The sequence below is a fragment of the Macaca mulatta genome, chromosome 1 (genome assembly GCF_049350105.2).
Source record: "Macaca mulatta isolate MMU2019108-1 chromosome 1, T2T-MMU8v2.0, whole genome shotgun sequence".
NCBI classification, from domain to species: domain Eukaryota; kingdom Metazoa; phylum Chordata; class Mammalia; order Primates; family Cercopithecidae; genus Macaca; species Macaca mulatta.
The window spans coordinates 72,059,232-72,078,680 of NC_133406.1; the positions used below are offsets into that span (position 1 = coordinate 72,059,232).

Below are 19,449 nucleotides of genomic sequence, written 5' to 3' on the forward strand. Positions count from 1 at the left end.
ATCACAAACTTGTGACGTAGCCTGGGCTAGAGTGCAGTGGTGTAATCACAGTGGTGCAAACGGACATAGTCAAGTCCCTGCCTAGTAAGAAAAGAAAAAAAAGGCATGTGAATCTTTGAACTATGAATCAAAATACAGAATCTAGGTTATAAGCTTCTGACGGTAACAAGTAGGTCTCTGCCTAAATTATATTGCAAAGTGACCAGTATCATGAGATGTGATCTAGAGCCACCTAATAATGAACTTAATTTCATGTTTGATGAGGATTACTCTGTGGTTGGGCACTGAAGTTAAAAGAATAGAGAGAATAAGGCTGTTCCGCTCCCCTGCCCAACAAAGGTTTTAGTCGGGAGGCAGGATCACACTGGTGTTCAGAGCACAGGCTCTAAGTAAGGCTTCATCTGCTGAATCTCAGCTCTACCACTTCTTGGCTGTGGGAAGCGGGCACATTACTTCATTTACCTATGACTCAGTTTCTCTTCTGTTATGTAAGGATACTGACATGGTCTTGGCTCTGTGTCTCCACCCAAATCTCATGTGGAATGGTAATCTCCAGTTTTGGGGGAGGGACCTGGTGGGAGGTGACTGGAACATGGGGGCAGATTTCCCTCTTGCTGTTCTTGTGACAGGGAATTCTCATGAGATCTGGTTGTTTAAAAGTATGTTTTAACTTCCCCCTTTGCTCTCTCTCTTCTGCTATCATGTGAAGACATGCTTACTTCCCCTTCACCTTTCCACTATGATTGTAAGTTTCCTGAGGCCTCCTGGCCATGCTTCCTGTACAGCCTGCAGAATTGTGAGTCAACTAAACCTCTTTCCTTCATAAATGACCCAGTCTCAGGTAGTTCTTTATAGCAGTGTGAGCATGGACTAATACAGGTACTAACAGGACTTGGTGCACAGTGTCACTGCAAAGGCTACTTGTGTTAATACTATAAGGCTTTAGAATAGTACGTATACATGGCAAACACTAGACACAAGCTAGCTGTTAAGATATTATTTTCAATGTTGTCACCATCACCACCTCCTCCACCACCACATCCTCCTCCTCCTCCTCTACCATCATCCCCATCTCAATTACCTGTAGGACCGAGCCTAAATGACAGTATATTGTCTGATATGGAGAAGTCTGGGGACATGACAAAGAAAGTTCTCCTGGTCTTCAATGAAAGGGTCCCAGCTGGCTTAAAGATTCATTCACTCCCACAGGCTCTGCTCTTAACTGTCCCCAAGCCAAGGAAGCACAAAGCAGTTGACACTTGCTCAGTCTTGTCTAGAAGACATTTTCTCCTCCTCACTTTATGAAGGAGGTATAACTTATTCAGAAAAGCAGCAAGATCAAGACATCTGCCCTTTTGGCTACTGAGATCCTAAGTTTTTGTAATTAGCTGTAGCTGGAACAGACAGCTACATCCAGAGGATTGAGAGAGTGTACTGCAGACCATAAAACGAATGCTTTCTGAAAAACTCTATGCACCTTAAAATGTCTCAGCTAACACTCAGTGACCAAAAGCACTGGGCCACAGGGAGGCTTCCCAGAGCAGCCTGGGACAGTTGTCCCCACTCCCCACCGCACAGCTACCAACCTCATTGTAAGTGTCTGCGTTTCATTGTTTCTGCTCAACTTTTCTGTGTTTAGAATAAGACTGAGAGGGACAAGTCCAGGAAAAAGAAAGGTCGTTTCACTGACAGAATTAAAACTGCAAGAATTACAGACTAAAATACAAAGTATGTTAAATCCAGAAGCTGTGGAAAGAAGGCAGGAGAGTTTGGACAGGAGAAAAATGGGACCCACAATTTAATATATATTTGTTAAAATCTTTGCTTGAAAAACAAACAAACTAAACATGGTCTACTCTTCTCCTGAAATAGGGGCTTGGATCTTACTAGCCAGGCCTGAAACAGTATCAGAACAAAAGTAGAGCATTTTTTCCCCCAACCATCTACCAATAGCAACCATGGGAAATAGGACAGATAAGACTGGCTATATTTGTGCTAGGGGAAGTGAAGTGAAGAATATGAGTCATCTTGCTATCTTTGAATATCAATGGGAACAGAAGTTCTTTTTGGATTGACCACGTCCCAGCAAAGAATGTTCTGGCATGCAGTTGGGCACTGAGGAAATCCGCTATGTTTGGACACACCATAGAGCATTTAACCATTCTGAGCCTTCACCAAGTCCACAGGAGGCCACAATGGCCGAATCCCTCACTCCAAACCGTTCTGGCTTTGATATGCCTTGTCTGTGCTCTGCTGGTCCAATAACATCTGGTGTTCAGTGAGCCCCCATGTCATAGCCTCACTGAGGCTCAGCCTTTGACGGGTCTCCAAAGAGCTCAGAATAGTTTTTAATGTCAGACAAGACAGAATGGCTTCTTGAGCTGAAAAGGGGAAGTGGGGAGCAGAGCACAGGGAACGGGGAAAGAAGGGGAGTGGCCAGGCTCACAGCTGTAATCCCATCAACTCGGGAGACCAAGGTGGGAGGATTGCTTGAGCCCAGGAGTTTGAGACCAGCTTGGGCAACACAGCAAAATCCTTTCTCAAAAAAAAAAGAAAAAAAAAGAAAACAAGCGGGGAATTTGGTGACAAAAGTGATATGAAGGGAAGGAAAGGACAATTAGGTGGGGGAGGTGATGATGAGGCCCTCAAGCCATGCACACACTGATTCTACCTCATCTTATTTTGTCTTCCTAGCGATGGATGGATTGAGACTCCGTAGGCAGGTTACTCATTGTTCTAGAAATTTCTAGAGACCTCTAGTAGTGAGAGGAATAGAGAGGCGAACAATAAAAAAATCCTATGTGGGACAAAATGGTACAAACTCAGAGGGCAATGACATTTCTGTTATGTAGTCTCAACTGATTCCATGATGAGCATTTCGCTCAAGCTTTGTTTTATGTTTTTCTAACATTAGGCTACAGTTCGGATTGCCCCTTTTCCAATTTTTAGCGGCACAAACATTCATTCCCATGGACAGACTAGAAGATTCTCAAAATTATCATTTCACAGGCAGAAAGTTTAATGTCTAAGTTTAGCATTTGTTGTTTTCCTGGAAGACTCAATATGACAAACTTCATATTTAATCTGATTTTCAAACGATTCATGCTATTGAATAAATAGTATATTATCATATAAATTCCTCCACAGAATTGCAACAAATCATTCTATAATTTAAGAACTACCAAACCACAAGTTTCCTTTACTTTTTCAAGCCATATAATTTGAAAACTGAGTAAGAACCAAATCTTATACAGCGTTTGGAGGCAGAGTGAAGACAGGAAATAACTCCGGACTCAGACACAGAAGGCCTTGCTTCTGGCTTCAGTACCACTGCGTAAGAGCCACACGGCACTAGACGAATCACATAATTACTTCCGGGCCTCAGTTTCCTCTTCTGTGAAACAGGAGGAGTGACATGTGCATGGCTCCTCTACTTGGCTGGTATGGCAGGCAAAAGCCCTTAAAAATTCTAATGTCCCAGGTAGCTAGAAGGTAGAAGAACTATTCCTTAGCTTTTGACTGCTGTTTGTCTCACCTACACAAAATTCAAAGTCTCTCAGTGTAACTCCGTAATCCTACAGCAGCAAAGGGATGCCATGTACCTTGTGTGCACAGGCTCAGCAGCACCCCACTTCTGCAGGAAGAAGGGGTAGGGCGATCAGCCGATGCAAAGACGGGGATGTTTGCATGCTCTAAGTATCTCCTCTGCTCCGCTACACCACACAACTACCAGACTAGATAAGCAAACAATCCCCCAAACCTCACTCTGAAGAATGAAAAACATTTTCCAAGTAGACACATCTTCACCTAGGATTTATGCCAGAACACATCCTAGAAATGCAAGACGCATCTAAACTATATGGGGTCAAATAACTCACCATGGAAAATTACCCACAATGAAACCAGGCTATCTGCAAAATGCCAAAGACTTCTGGAAGTAGATGCCGACTAAGATCACATTTTCTAAGTGTTTTCTATTGCACGCCCTCATTTCTCCTCTTTTATCTGGATACCTACACGGAGCAGTGGGAGGGCAAAAAGATAAGGAGGATTGTAAATGTCAGAGTCAAACTAGGAACCAGGAGCCTGGAAAACTCTGGTCGGGAGAGAGGAAATTAACCACTGAAAAGGCAAGGGCGCGGGCAAAGGTTTGGCAAGGGTGTAGACTTGTCCCCAAGGTGGAGTATCCGGAGAGAAGCCCAGAATGACTCACTTCGTTATGCTCCAAGCAGTAGATCATCAGCTCAGAAAGAATGAGCACGCCGGTCCTTCCCACCCCAGCACTACAGTGGACCACGATGGGTGGGTGCCGGTTCTTGGTGCCTTCCAGCATGCTGTTGGTATGGCGACGGACCGACTGGATCTCCTCCAAGTAGGCTGCAGGACAAAACGCAAATTCTGTCACCAAAGTCCTCCATGGCTTTGCATATAAGTTGGGGAGGGGGGAGCGGAAGAGAACTGATGGTGAATGTGTGTGTGTGTGTTTTTTTAAGTGACAATAATTTACAGTTCTTACAAGATACTAATTATTTGGCTGGTACCCAATGTACAGTCCTGGATCCAGAAAGGACCAGCTGGGAGTCAATTAGTTCATGGGAGAATTTGTTCTTTAAATTAAATAGTTCTTTTTTAAAAATTAAATTCTGTTTTCCCCTCTGCAAATCCCTAAGTCCCCCAAGCAGATGATTCTAGACATTACTTACAGCAATTCCTGCTATTAACAGACTGGGATCAGAACAACTGCTAAGTCCCCTTGAAACGCCCGCCTGTCAGAGCCAATTTCTGGTAGGGAGAGAGCCTCCATCTGCCCCTTCTTCCTTCCCCTCACTGATGAGTGAATGTCAACTGAGGCTTGACTTCATTTTTGGATGTTAAAGTAGACTTTGGGGAGTCTGCTTTTCAGCATGGATTCCACGGGGCTATGTGAGTAGCCCAAGATGAACCCCCTTTCTGGAGGCAATATGTGAGATGGAGGGGGTCATGATGCCCCCCATGCCTTCTAGCACCTGCTTGGCTCAGCAGGGCTGTACAGGGAGGGCTGTGTTCATGACTCCAACTGGGCACAAAAGAAAAATCACAGGATTCCAAGCCTTAATGACTTTTTTCACAACCATGACAAGAGAGAAAAGTATAGAAATGTAATCCTCAGACACTCCAAAAACCCCCAAAATTTAATTAATAATTTAGATTTTGTAGTAGCTCAGGAGAGAAACAGATTTAAAGGTTCTTGATACTCAGTGAACCTCATCCCAAAGCAAAAGTGTAAACCAGACTATAGGGGAAATGTTTACATTGTTGAAGAGAAAAAAGTAGGTTTGAACCATTCAAATAATTTCAAAGCACCTGTTTACAGACATATATAAATAACCCGCACTTTCCTTTATAATCTTACCTAATTACAAAATAATCTGAAGTAGTTTACCAAAAAAGTAAACTATTATTATCACTACTACTACTACTAGGATGATGATGACTAGTAATAGTTATTAGTACTAGTCAGAGCAGTACTAGTAGTAGTAGTAATGTACCAAGAGATAGGACAAAACAAAAAAGAAGGGCCGGGCGCGGTGGCTCGTTCCTGTAATCCCAGCACTTTAGGACGCTGAGGCAGGCGGATCACCTGAGGTCAGGAGTTCAGGACCAGCCTCACCAAGATGATGAACTCCTGTCTCTACTAAAAATACAAAAATTAGCCAGACATGGTGGCATGCGCCTGTAATCTCAGCTAGTACTCCTAGCTACTCGGAAGGCTGAGACAGGAGAATTGCTTAAAACTGGGAGGCGGAGGTTGCAGTGAGCCGAGATCCCACCATTGCACCCCAGCCTGGGCAACAAGAGCAAAACTCCGTCTCAATTAAAAAAAAAAAAAAAAAAGGAGATGGTGAGATGAATAGAGGGAGTAGTTACTATTAGGTACCAATACAAGCTAGATATTGTGTGTGGAATCTTCTTTACACTTTTTCTGCGAGGGGGAAAAGACGTTAGGCAACTGAGTATTCTGTCTGACCAAAGGCAATATTTACATACAAGAGACAAAGCTTTACTTGAGCTAAATTTAAGAAGAAAAATAAAAGGAATGTTGGGTAATACAGTAGATGCCACTTTCAAATAGAGCTTTTCATGTAATGGAGAGGTGGATTTAAAGGATGTTTCCTCTATCAGTCATATTACTAAAGTTCCTTACGCCGTAACTCAGTAAAGACTTCTGGAGGGCAGTAAACAATTTGGCTTAGGTACTCTGCATCCAGGTAACCTAATTTAAACATGGGCAAAAAAATCTTTTAAAACCTAGGAGAAACAGATTCAACATTTCTAATGCCCTGCACAGAATACGTGTATTGAGTTTCCTAAAAGCATAATACATACATTTACATTCTTTAAAACTACTATGTATTTTTTGGTAATTTAGACGGGCTTTCCTTAATTGGTTCTGATTTAAAAGGCTATTCTTTAAAGTGCTTTATAAGCTCACTCTTTCATCAGAGCTGTTAGCCAATCAACAAACTGATCTACTTATATTATTTCCCTTTTCTGCTTCTTGGAGAAAATTTTAATCAGTCAGTTAGCACGTGATCAGCTGAAAGAAATACGATGAGCACTGCTGGGAGGAAGGGAAGTTCTGCAAAGGTCACTGCCCTTATTTCAAGCTACAGATAACAAGCCATTTGACCTCAGGCAAATCACGAATCCTCTCTGGATCTTACTCTAGATCCTCTGACTCCAATCATCTTTCTACTCTCTGCTTTCAGTGCCAAACCCCTCAAGTACCATCGTCACTTTCACGGAAATGAAATGCTTGTATTGCTGGATAAGTACACATCAGAATATTTACTGGAACTTGTAAATCAGTATTTTTAGGTCTTGAGAACCTGTTCTCTCTCTCTCATTCCCTTTTTCTCCCATTCTAAATGAATACCAAAATAAAATCAAGGTTTTGACATTATCCAACATCTGGATGATGGTCCCTTTGTGGTGGTCACAGGTCTTCCACTAGCTACAGAGTCAACAACAGAGCAGGCACAAGGCTACAGGGAGCATCTGGGGCTCCTTTCCAGTTGGATGAGTAAGGAATGGGGTTTCCCGACAAGCACAGGACAGTTAGGCAAGCATGTGGAAAGAGGGAGAGCTGCAGCCACCACTGAAAAGCAGAGGAGGGTATCAGATCTCATCTTTGGATGATGATGACTGGCCTGTCTTTCCCATTAGGCTCTGAGTACCTTGAAAGTGAAGACTGAACTCTGTCATCTCTGCATTCTCAGAGCCCGATCCAGTGCCTGGCATGTAGTGGGTACATGGCCAATTTGGGGCCGTTCAAATAAAAATACTGCACATAATCTGGTGAATTAGTTTCTAATATAACCACATTCTAAAAATACACATACATAGAAATTAATTAATTAGCCATTGAGCAAATTTCAGTTTCGAAAGCTACAAGAGGGTTTCAATACTTCTTAGTGTCTTCATAAAAATATGAGAAAGTACGAGAAAGTACTGAGATTTACGACTGTAGGGAAATATAGGGCTTGTGAGATGCAAACCTTCATGAAAAAAATTTTAATGTTATTCACTTATTTATATCTTTATTTATTTATTTATGAGATGGAGTTTCGCTCTTGTTGCCCAGACTGGAGTGCAATGATGCAATCTCGGTTCACTGCAACCTCCGCCTCCCAGGTTCAAGCGATTTTCCTGCCTCAGCCTCCCCAGTAGCTGGGATTACAGACATGCGCCAACACATCTGGTTAATTTTGTATTTTTAGTAGAGATGGGGTTTCACCCTGTTGGCCACACTGGTCTCAAACTCCTCACCTCAGGTGATCCACCCACCTCGGCCTCCCAAATTGCTGGGATTACAGGTGTGAGCCACCATGCCTGGCCTATTTTTAAATTTTATTTCTCCTTTTTTTTAATGTGCCAAAGTGGACACAACAATTTACCAGTTTAACCATTTTTAAGTACACAGTTCAGTGGCATTAAGCATATTCATAGTTGTGCAACCATCACCATCATCCATGTCCAGTACTTTTTCACTGTCCCAAACAGAAATACTGCACCTATCAAATGGTAATTCCTGGCTAGGCACGGTGGCTCACACCTGTAATCCCTGCAATCTGGGAGGCTGACACGGGCAGATCACTTGAGGCCAGGAGTTCAAGACTAGCCTGGCCAACATGGTGAAACCCCATCTCTACTAAAAATACAAAAATTAGGTAGACGTGGTGGCTGCGCCTGTAGTCCCAGCTACGTGGGAGGCTGAGGCAGGAGAATTGCTTGAACCTGGGAGGCAGAGGCTGCAGTGAGCTGAGATCGTGCCACTGCACTCTAGCCTGGATGACAGAGTGAGACTCCACCTCAAAAAATAAAAAATGTGTAATTCCCGAATCCCCCTTTGCTGCAACCCCGGTAATCTCTCACCTACTTTCTGCCTCTGACCTTGCCTATTCTAGGTACCTCATATAAGTGGAATCATGCAATTTTCGTCCTTTTGTGACTGGATTATCTCCACTCACCATCATTCCTCAAGGTTCATCCTTGTTGTAGCATGTGTCAGAATAGTTACCGATTAAATGAGTAGCTAAAGGTCTGAATCAAGGTAGAGCCAATATGTTGATCACAGTCTTAGCTTATGCGTTTGAAAGGCAAACAGAATAAGTGACATGTATTATTCTTCTCTGTTCTACATAATAAGAAAGGAACATATATTTCAATATTATAATACTTTTGCTACTTAAGAGAAAGCATCCTCTTTTTCCATTTCATCTCCAACGGCTGGATTATTGACACAGTAGGTAAAAGTCAGTCAGGTAGCAGACTGGGAAGAAAAACACTTACATAAAAATCCTTGGACGTCCTCTGGACAGCCGTGATCTGGCCAGTCAGTATATTGTAAATGCCACACTGTCCTTTCTTGCCCAGACAAAAGGTGCTTGACTTTCAAGCCTGTGGTTGCATAGCAAACAGAATCTGTTCGAAACTTCGTGGTCACCTTGAACTTGCCATAGGTGGCTGAGCTGTGCTTGGAACCCAGTTTGGGCCAGTATCGGTGGCTTTTGGTTCGTCCACCCTCCTAAATCACATATAAAGCAAAATTGGAAATAGGTCAAGGGAAGCTCTCATCCTTTTAATCCTAAGATGTGAAGACAGAAGAAAATGCAAATAGCTTCTAAATCGCTAGTTCAGTAGCACTCTGCAGTGTCTACACTGTACAGGGTAAATCCTATACATGCTAGTTAAGACCAATAACACAATTTACAATGACAGTTACATCAATGGAAAATTTAAAAGATTCACAACGGAGGTGCAGTGGAATGTTAGAGAGAAGTGCAAGTGCAAAGTCTAGAAGCAGGAACAAGCTTGGTGCATTCAAGAAATGAAGGTCTTCGGGGTGGCTGGAGTGTGACATGTGAGGGGGCAGGTGGTCGGACAGGAAACTGGAAAGGCCTCACAGTCCATGGTGGAAAGTTTGGATTTCACCCCAGGGGCAATGGGAAGTCATTCAAAGGTTTTACACAAGTGGGGAAGGGGTTCCAGCAATCGCTCTAGGTCATGCTACTCCTTTTGGATGTTCAGTGCAGAGCTCTTTCTGTTACAGCACAGACTACCGACATTGTCTTTATCTAGTGTTGATCTCACATTTGTTTCAGTCTGATCAATGCGTTCTGGTTCCATCTACAACTAGAACTGAGAACAGCTGGTTAAATCACCATTCTTTCTCCCTTGATTTTATAATCTTTTCTGAGAATATGTACTCTCAACCATTTACACAAGGTCTATGTTTCAGTTTTGCAGTTTTAAAATCCCTGGAGAAGGGGCGGAGTGTGGAGGAGGCGGTAGCTGAGGAGATTCAGGGCAAGGAGTAGGCGGTGAGAGAGAAGGAGCACTGAACACACAGAGCTGCAGTGGTGACAGGCTCTGGGAACCCTGACGGCTGTTTAGAGGAATATTAGAGTTCCTCTTGTAAAGCCCACTTGTAAAGCAACACATCTTTGGGGAATATATAAATTATATATTTATATATAATTTGGGGAATATATAAATTACCTTGCCTGGCTTCATTTGGTTTAACTGAGTCTCCTTAAGTTGGAAGCACACCTTCCTCTTTTATTTACCAATCCTATGAAAGCAGATTTACCTCGAATTTACATTTCTGCTGAGTGTCTAAATCAGTTATGGATTTTAAAAGGCTGTAAGTCCCCAGCTGTCCCACAGATCACTAGATGCTACTTTGTCTTGGCAAGGCTGGCCCTTTGTCACTCCGGTCTCACCTCCAATGCCACTTCCTCGGAGGGTCCTTGGCCATGCCCTGATCTCAAATAGCCCCCAGTCACTCTCTTTCTTAACCTGTTTTCCATTTTTAAAAATTTTCTCCCTTGAATTTATGCTCCTATTAATAAGGTTTTCATTTCCAGCCTTCCAGCAAGTGTGCGACATGATAGAGAGTCTGGACCTCAGGGTTGCACATCGTGAAGCTACCCTTTAGTAGGAGTCCCCTAGTTTGAATGACCGTTTTGCGGCTGAAACCCACACAAAGAGGAGGAGGGATGAGGCAGGAAGACCTGTACTCACCCCGACCCGCTCTGGACTGTAGTTTTCCATTTTTGCCATGGCACTTACTGCTAACTGCACTTATTTTATTTGTTCACTTCTGAATGTCCCTCCCACTAGGACATAAGCTCTATGGGGACAGGGATGGTGCCTGTCTCGTTTATTACCATGTACTCCTGAAGTTAGCACAGATGGTACGCTGTATTTGGGTGAATGAATGCCTTGCAGTGGTGTGATCTGATAAGGTGATAAATCTATTCTAGAAGCTTTAAGGAGGATTCATTCTCTTTGTGGGAAGGTCAAACAGGTCAGCCCAGGGAAGTACAACTGGCTTTAAAGAGCCTGACGTCCCTTTCATTATTTTCTTCTAATGGACTGTGCTGAAAAGCCAATGCTCAAAACAGTCAATGAAGAAAAATACGACTTTTTCCTCCCCAGTTTTCTTTGTTCCTGACCCCTTTAACGTAGCTAGGAAAGGCCATTGCAATACCACGGATATTGGTAAACACAGATGAAACTAGTCCCTTGAATGATTTCAAAACATAAACTGGAATTTAATGAAAGAAATAAAAGAAGGTGGTTAAAGAAATTTTGAGAATGTGACAAGAGAAGAAACACAACACTTCTCCCTGCAAAGACAGCAAGCTGAACACTGACTGGATGGACTGGCAGTGTAGGCTGGTTTTTTATAACATCACATAGAGTTCTCTAGTTACAGCAGAAAAACTATGTTTGGCTTGGCAAAAGAAGAAAAAGATATTTTTTCTTCCACCAAAGAACAGAGGCCTCTCCAGGAACAACAGCTTCTGGTCTCTTTTCAGCTGATAAGCATGGTGGCATGCGGAGCTGGGTGCCTGGAGTTGGGCATCTATGTCGATTTGCCCAGAGCAGCCTGAGACTCCCAAATTCCAGTGGAAAGATCACTGTTTTCGTTTGGTACACAAAGTCAGCGGGTTGAACTAAAGTCTGGTCATTTTTGGTTTTCTGTTGTTTTATTTTCAGTTTAGTGCATTACAATCCAAGGAAAAGAGTTAAAAGCAAGAAGAAAATGGGAGGAGGGAAAACTACAACAATCAGTTATCTCCGGGGGAAAAATATCTAGCTGGAAGTAAGAAAACAGATGTATACGAAAGAGAAAAGCATTTGCAGAGAAACAGCACTGCAGGAAGAAGGATAGTGTAGCAAAGTAGCCAGCACAAAGCCCATCTTCTGGCCACCCTTTCCCTAGGGAAAAGGACGTGGAGTAGGCCATACTCCTTACCTCCTCTGCGGTGACCATGGCAATGACATTCACTCCTTGCTCCCACACCATCTGCCAGAAGTCGTGGCACGTGTGTGGTAGGGGCCCCTGGGTGGCTATGTAGTGCCATTCTGCCCCTCCAACCACCACCTAAAAACCAAGAAAAGTATCGGTAAATAAACCCCAAGTCGAGGACGACATTACCTGCTCATCACCTGTCCATCTGTATCCACCTTAAAACCTTGGATCTATTTTTGGGGCCAAATGAATTAGTTCAATTAACAAAATCCCTGAGACTATAGAGGCTAGTGTAGTGACACATTCTCACATGAAAATATTTTCTGCCACTCAAGCCTATTAAAACATTTACCTAATCCTGGTTTTTGAGACTGAGTCTTGCTCTCTTGCCCAGGCAGGAGTGCAGTGGCACGATCTTGGCTCACTGAATCCTATGCCTCCCGGGTTCAAGCAATTCTCCCGTCTCAGACTCCCAAGGAGCTGGGGCTACAGGCACCCACCATCATGCCCAGCTAATTTTTGTATTTTTCTAGAGATGGAATTTCACCATGTTGGCCAGGCTGGTCTTGAACTCCTGACTTCAGGTGATCCGCCCATCTCAGCCTCCCAAAGTGCTGGGATTACAGGTCTGAGCCATTGCGCCTGGCCTTTACCTGATCTTTGTTTGTAACTCACAGTATATGCAAACTAGTGCCTATTAAAAACCATACACATACACACACGTATATATGCATACATATGAACATGTATAACTTAGGATTTGTCACAGAAATAATAGTTATGCTTACTATGTGCAATGTACTCTGACACTTTCCATTCTTTTCTCTTGTCTATTTCATTAAAACACACACAGACACACACACACACATACACACACACACACACACATGGTCATGACCACTAAACTGATTTCACATTCTACCACTGTGTTGTAATCCAGTTTGAAAAACAGTGCTTCATGGTATCCAATTAAACAATTAAAAAAAAAAAAAAAAAAGGCCATGAAACAACATCCCTTTTGGAGCACTATCTTTCTCCTGTGGATCTGAGATGAAGTGTATCATAAACGTCGCTGTCACTGCTGCTCTGTGGTGCCATGCACGGCAGAGATGCTACGAATGCTCTTGTCAACAGCATATAATATTTTATCAATAACTTCACCTTGGTAGTACCATGGCATCCAACTGAACTACAGTCATGACATGACTTTGGATAATAAAATTATTACCCCTGCGGCTCAGGGTGATCAGGGGAAGATAATTCTACAGCTATAAATACTAGCTGCAGAGAACCATAAATAAGAAGTTGTACCCAAAGTGTTAAAGGTCATGCTGTCAAGGTGAAATGGTGGCCTTTGGAGGAATTCTTTCTATTCTCCCTTCCAGCTCTGTGCCTTGATATTGCAAAGGCAGGCCCCTTCTACATCTATGCAATGCAGATCTCTGGAGAGTTCAAAAAGCAATGAAGTCATCATTGTTTGAAACTTCTTTCCCTCATTTATTTGATAAAACTGTATGCTAACTCGATTCAAACAAAAACAATGTAAGTTATTGTCTCATTACACAAGACATGTTTAGGTCAAAGCTGGCAAGAAAAATCCATTTTCCAAATACTGGTGGGAGATAACATTCATATATTTGCTGGCTAGGAGTTTGGTTTATCCGTGGAATTGTGATTTTAAACATTAGCCTCTCTGGCACCCAACGTATAGGAAACATAAATACTTCCAGAGAATGCTGCTGCTGCCTGGGGCCTTTCAGCATATTCCAAGTATTGACAGGAGGGTATTAAAAACTGCATTAAAAACACAACAAGCAGTGCTACTGAGGTAGATTTCACAGATGTGATTCCACCTCTGGAGCAAATAAATCTCTGTTCTGTGTTAACGGCTGCTTGGAACCCAGGGGGGAAAACATTGGCAAAACATACACCTCTATTCCAAAACACAGGGACAAGTTCTTGCAAGCTCCATGGGTCTATTAAATGCACCCATGTCTAACCCGGATCCACAGGATGAAATGTGGGCCACAGAGAATACCAAGGAAGGGAATGTTTCTCAGTTAACAATGCCCAATGGGCACAGTTTATACAAAGTGACAGCTTTTTTCAGAGAGCAGATGGAAAATAGTGGAAGAGATCTGGCCAAAAGAAGAAGATAATATAATATTGCTATGTAAGATCTTCATAGACACTCTATCAAGAAGCAGCTGTGTGATCTGCATCCTTGTTTGAATACATTACGTTGGTCATTGTTTCATAATCTAAACTAAGCCCATGAAACCCACCACTGACAGTTTATTTAAGAGTTTCCTAGAGTTCATTTTTTACTTCTCACTCTCAAAAATCCAAGTAAAAATTAGTAATATGATCTATGATAGCTACTCTTTTATATTTCTTTTGACAGTACTTTCTAATTATTAAAAACTATGGTTATCTGTGTATATTAATAAAAATACTATATACCCAACCATGCTATACTTTTCACATTCTGTATCAAAACTAGTTATAATTGACACACAAACTAGATACCTAACTAGCCTTTAGAGGCTCAATAAAACCTGTTAATAATTCTGCTACAGTTGAAAAGTCCAATGAGGAAAGCAAATAATTCTAGACAAGGCCGAAAATAGGTTTCTAAGGCTATTGATCACAGTGGACTCTTAATTGAACCTTGTATTATTTAACAACATCCTATAACAATGGCTTTAACATTAATAGATGAACAAATCTCCCACTTCAGAGTTCAGAGCAAATGGTGACATTCTAAATAAGTGTCCTCTGTTAACAGGAACTCTGAGGAAGGTAAGCTATTTAAGAAACATTTAACTATATGTACACATGTATCCATAACTCAACTGCAGAAGTGCTAAACTATGTAATACCGACATACAAAGGTTTAAAGTATTTGAAATAATAACAAAAACTTACTAACACAAATTCATTGACTAATGTGGCACATCTTTCAAGATTCAATATTAACCACACTTTTAGAGTGCAGGTGCAAATTATTCCACTCTTCTAAATACCATGCAATAATAGGACTTGTGCTTTTATAAAATGCATAACCCGTAGTATTATAAGGGAGAAACAATAGTTTCTGTTGTTATTGAACATAACACCTTAATGTCAGTAACTCAATACCTGTAACTTCCAAAGTCTCCATCTCTGCTAATTACAAACCAAAAAGGATAATCCTCAGTTTTTCCTGTGAGTATAGACAGAGTTACAGCCCACAGAGAGAAGGAAAAGTTAAGGCCTCTGTCATGAGTGAGCTTCAGAAATCCCTGACCGGAGGTTCTTCCTGAGGCTGCTAGACTTCCTTCTCTCTGCAGTGAGAGACATGCCCTTCCACCTGACTAAGAAAAGCACAGGAGTTCAAAAACAATCCCTGAGGGTCTGGGGACAAGCCAAAAGGTACAGCTGCAGCCCACACATTTTCTTCTCCCCGCATTTTTACCTTTAACCCAGCCATCTTTAACAAACCTTCTAACAGGCTTGCCTTCCTACCTTGATGTGGGAGGCGTTAATATATCCCGTGTTATTTTCTTTGGTTGGTATCAGCTCTACTCGATTCTCCTCATAGGGGACAACTTCACGGATTCGGCTGCGCTCGGCATTTTCTGGCAGAGCTGCTGTGCTGAAAATGCCATTCGCCTTTTTCTTTGGAATTTGCTCATATTCTGTGAACACCATTCCCTCTTCTAGTTTCTTCTTCAGGGTTCTGAACTGCAACAGAAATTGATCTTCAGCTCTCTAAATTATCTGATCCAAAAACTCAATGAAACAACCAAATTTCTTTAAATATTTAGCGATTGTATTAATAAGAGATTTCAAGTTGTACAATCAATACTTGGTTTGTCTCCTTATCAACCATATTGATTGTTTCCCTTGTCTAATAACCATTTTCCTTCTTACTCATAAGTAGAACAAATCTGCAAGAACTAGCAAGAGTTAAAATTCAAAAATCAGTATTTTTGCTATTAACAACTCTGTTTAAAGTCCTAATGATAAAAAGACTGTTCGTTTTAATTATCCAAACATCCTTTTCTCCACCTATGTAGCTGCTTTTAAGATGACACTGGGTCCACAGTTCTATAGCTCTGAGGATTAAATCTCTCTCTTTTTACCTCTTCCCTGGCCAAACTAATAATTACAATAACATGGTATTAATTGGGTTAAATGATTCCGCTAAAGTCCCTTCTGGCTTTAAAAAATTCTAATTCTGGATACATACTGGCAGAAATCAAACACCCTAATGTTATTAGTACTCTATTACATTTATACAACCTGTTTATTAACCTTCTGACAGCAACTTCAGGAACTAAGGATACACCTTTCTTCACCTCTAAAACACTACCATGCAGCTGCTTTCTGCTTTTCAAAACCCATGTTTTCACAATGCATTATCCAGACGATTATAAATCAGCCTCATTTTATGGTCATATGAGGGGACAGCATTTTTAAAGAACTCTATAAATGCTTAGATACAAGGTCATGTCTTTTGCGGGAAACATGGAAGGAACTGAACGCGATTTTCCTTAGCAAACTAACGCAGAAACAGAAAACCAAATACTGCATGTTCTCACTTATAAGTGGGGGCTAAATGATAAGAATTTATGAACACAAAGACGGAAACAACAGACACTGGGGCCTACTTGAGGGTGGATGGTGGAAGCAGGGAGAGGAACAGAAAAGGTAACCATGGGGTACTGAGCTTGACACCTGGATGATGAAATAATACGTACAACAAACCCCTGTGACACGTGTTTACCTATGTAATAAACTTTCACATGTGCCCCCAAAACTAAAAGTTTTTAAAAAATTAAAAATAAAAATAAATGATTGGATAAAATAATCACTTCCTAAGAAATGGCAATTGCTCACAAAAATCATAGAAATTGAGAGCTATCGCAAGTGTTTAACTTGTGCATTTTACAAGAAAGGAAGCAGGCCCAAAGAAATTGAGTGACTTGACCAAGTCATACAGCATGTTAGGGGCTGCTGGTTTTAGGTAACCAATGATCCGCCAACTGGACAAAGCAGGAAGACCGGAATGGAGAAACAGGAGATGCTGGAAGGGACTGATTTAATGCAACACAGTTATGCCTGATCTTCCTAATCTCAGATTGAAGAAATAATGCATCACACAAATCTCAGTGCTGGCATATTCGAGGAAGGAGGGTGTTTTGGGATCCTCAGACTACAGAGAATGAATCACATTTGACAAGCCTGCCACTTACCCTCTCGTCCATGGGAACCCGGGTGGCATCAACTCGATTCTCTTCCCGCCCTGAGACTCGAGCCACCGAGAGCCCGTTCAACGCTGCCAACATCAGCGGCCTCTTCTGTGCCTCCAGGCCTGCCATCTTCTGCTTCTCTAGATTCTTGCGGCAAGAAAAGGCATGTTCTCATTGTTTATAATACTAGTAGAATGTTGGAATGTGTTTTAATCTCCTCAAATCTGTAACTCCCCAGCCAAGGAATGCAGACAATCACCATCAGTAGGGCAAATTCAAACACAGCCTTCCCACTATTCCCACTGGGCCCCCGGAAGCCAGTTCCTACAGGACTCCTGAGCTTTTATTCTTAATTAACTCCTTAGCCAGATAGACCAATAAATAAGAAAAAAGACTCCCTAAAAATACACCCTGCCATAGGGCAAAACAAAACAAAAACAAAATAGGGTACATGCGATACACTTTAGAAAGATAAGGATGACAAGACAAGGAAAAGAGAAACAGGGTTATATGAATCATCTAATCCAATCACAGTGATGGACCTTTTGCACAGATGGAATGGAGCAAAACTTGTAAAACACTTCGTTGTTGATTGAGAGATTCACACACATAAACTGTAGAGAAAAATCTTCCTAAGCTTCTGTCCTGAGGATGTTAATTCTATAATTAATCTCTAGTCCTTGGAGTACCTAAGGGTGGTGTCATGCCCAGAATTGAAAGCTGATGTGGTTTAGCAAACTCACTAACATCAAAGCCTGGCTGGGGTCATCTAAGATGATCCACAGGCCTTACCCTTCAGGCTTCACCCAGAGAGCCCACAATAACAGAGACCGTGCCTGCCAACACAGATGGTGGGACATCACTGCATGCCACTGAGCTATGGGGGAACATGGACTCCAGAACTGAGCAGACCACTTAGGGAAAGGTTTCGATGTTTACACCTGGCCCAGTTTGGGGCTTTTTGATTTCCATCCTCTCCACCCTCAACTCTAAATTGAAATTGGATTGGGCAGGGCTGGTTTTTAGCCTCCTGCTGTGCTTCCTCAGGTCCTTGAAACTGACCAAGTATGAAAAAGCTCTTTATGCTCACTTCAAGCAAGCCACAAAGGGCCTTTCCTAAAATTAAGTGTGTCCTGGAAGTTAAGGGAAGAACACAGGCACTCCTCACAGAAGCAGATGAGTTTTGCAAGGTTTAGGATTTTGATTCACACTGAAGGGCAACCCATTTGCAGATTCATTTGACTGCCACAGATGAAGAGCCATTGAATCCCCGGTTTCTTTTCAAGCCTTGAGAGACTTTTTTCCTTATCTATGATGTATAAATTCACTCCCCAGGAAGAGGTCTTGATGGCGCCATCCCACAGGGTTATGAATTATTCTAATTGCGGGTGGGGGGACTGCATTACGCCCCTTCCATGTGTTTCCATAATGTCACCTACAATCAGAATGAAGCCTGTGTGAGTGACACGGACAACAGGATGCCTGTCCTGGTGATGGCCGACTCATTAGACAAACCAAAGGAGTATCTCAGAGGAGGTTACTGGGAGAAAGTGAGAAAAGTACTGTGAAAGGAAAATATCTTGGGCCCTAAATCACTAAGCTAAAAGGAAAAGTCAAGCTGGGAACTGCTTGGGCAAACCTGCCTCCCATTCTATTCAAAGTCTCCCCTCTGCTCACTGAGATAAATGCATATCTGATTGACTCCTTTGGAGAGGCTTATCAGAAACAAAAGAATGCAACCATTTGCCTCTCACCTACCTGTGATGTGGAAGCCCCCTCCCTACTTCGTCTTCCTGCCTTTGCTTCAAGTTGTCCCGCCTTTCCAGAGAGAACCAATACTGACTGATGTCTCATGTCTCCCTAAAATGTATAAAACCAAGCCATGTCCCGACAACCTTGGGCATATGTCATCAGGACCTTCTGAGACTGTGTCACAGGTGTGTACCCTCAACCTTGGCAGAATCAACTTTCTACATTAACTGAGACCTGTCTCAGATTTTCTGGCTTTACCGTACCCAAGGACTTACCGCCAAAAGATGTAATATTCTTACAAATGGCCCTGGTCTGTCAATTCTTGGGAACCCCCTGGGGGAAGATTCTGGATTAAAATGGTTAGGTCTTTGTTTGCTTGCTGCTAGTTTTGGGGAGAAAGAGTTTTTCTTTTTTGTTTATTTCTGTCACCTCTTTCACTTGGGAATCTATTTTCACTGCTCTCCAAAGTTTTGAGAAGGTAATAGTTCTGGAAAATGGGTCCTGAGCTCCTCTCAGCAGTCCTGCTTCCTTTCCACCTGCACGGCAAGGCGACCCTAACTGGGTCTAAGACAAAAAGTAATTGACTTGTCTTTATTGGGAAAGGATTATTACTTAGTGATAAATCAAAGTATGTCTCTTTGATCCTTCTCACTCACC

General features: G+C 42.1%; 1 protein-coding gene across 3 annotated transcripts in view; it reads right to left on the reverse strand.

The window, feature by feature from the left end:
- The window catches only part of PTPN14 (protein tyrosine phosphatase non-receptor type 14), a 204,797-nt gene that overhangs the window by 11,558 nt on the left and 173,790 nt on the right, over positions 1-19,449 (reverse strand). For all 3 annotated transcript variants that reach the window (XM_015116347.3, XM_077986828.1, XM_028853190.2), the window contains 5 exons: positions 17,044-17,187; positions 15,311-15,529; positions 11,807-11,935; positions 8,833-9,067; positions 4,214-4,377 (listed from right to left, as the gene is read on the reverse strand). In XM_015116347.3, coding sequence (XP_014971833.2) covers positions 4,214-4,377; positions 8,833-9,067; positions 11,807-11,935; positions 15,311-15,529; positions 17,044-17,187 — 891 coding nt within the window. The remainder of the gene's footprint in view (positions 1-4,213; positions 4,378-8,832; positions 9,068-11,806; positions 11,936-15,310; positions 15,530-17,043; positions 17,188-19,449) is intronic.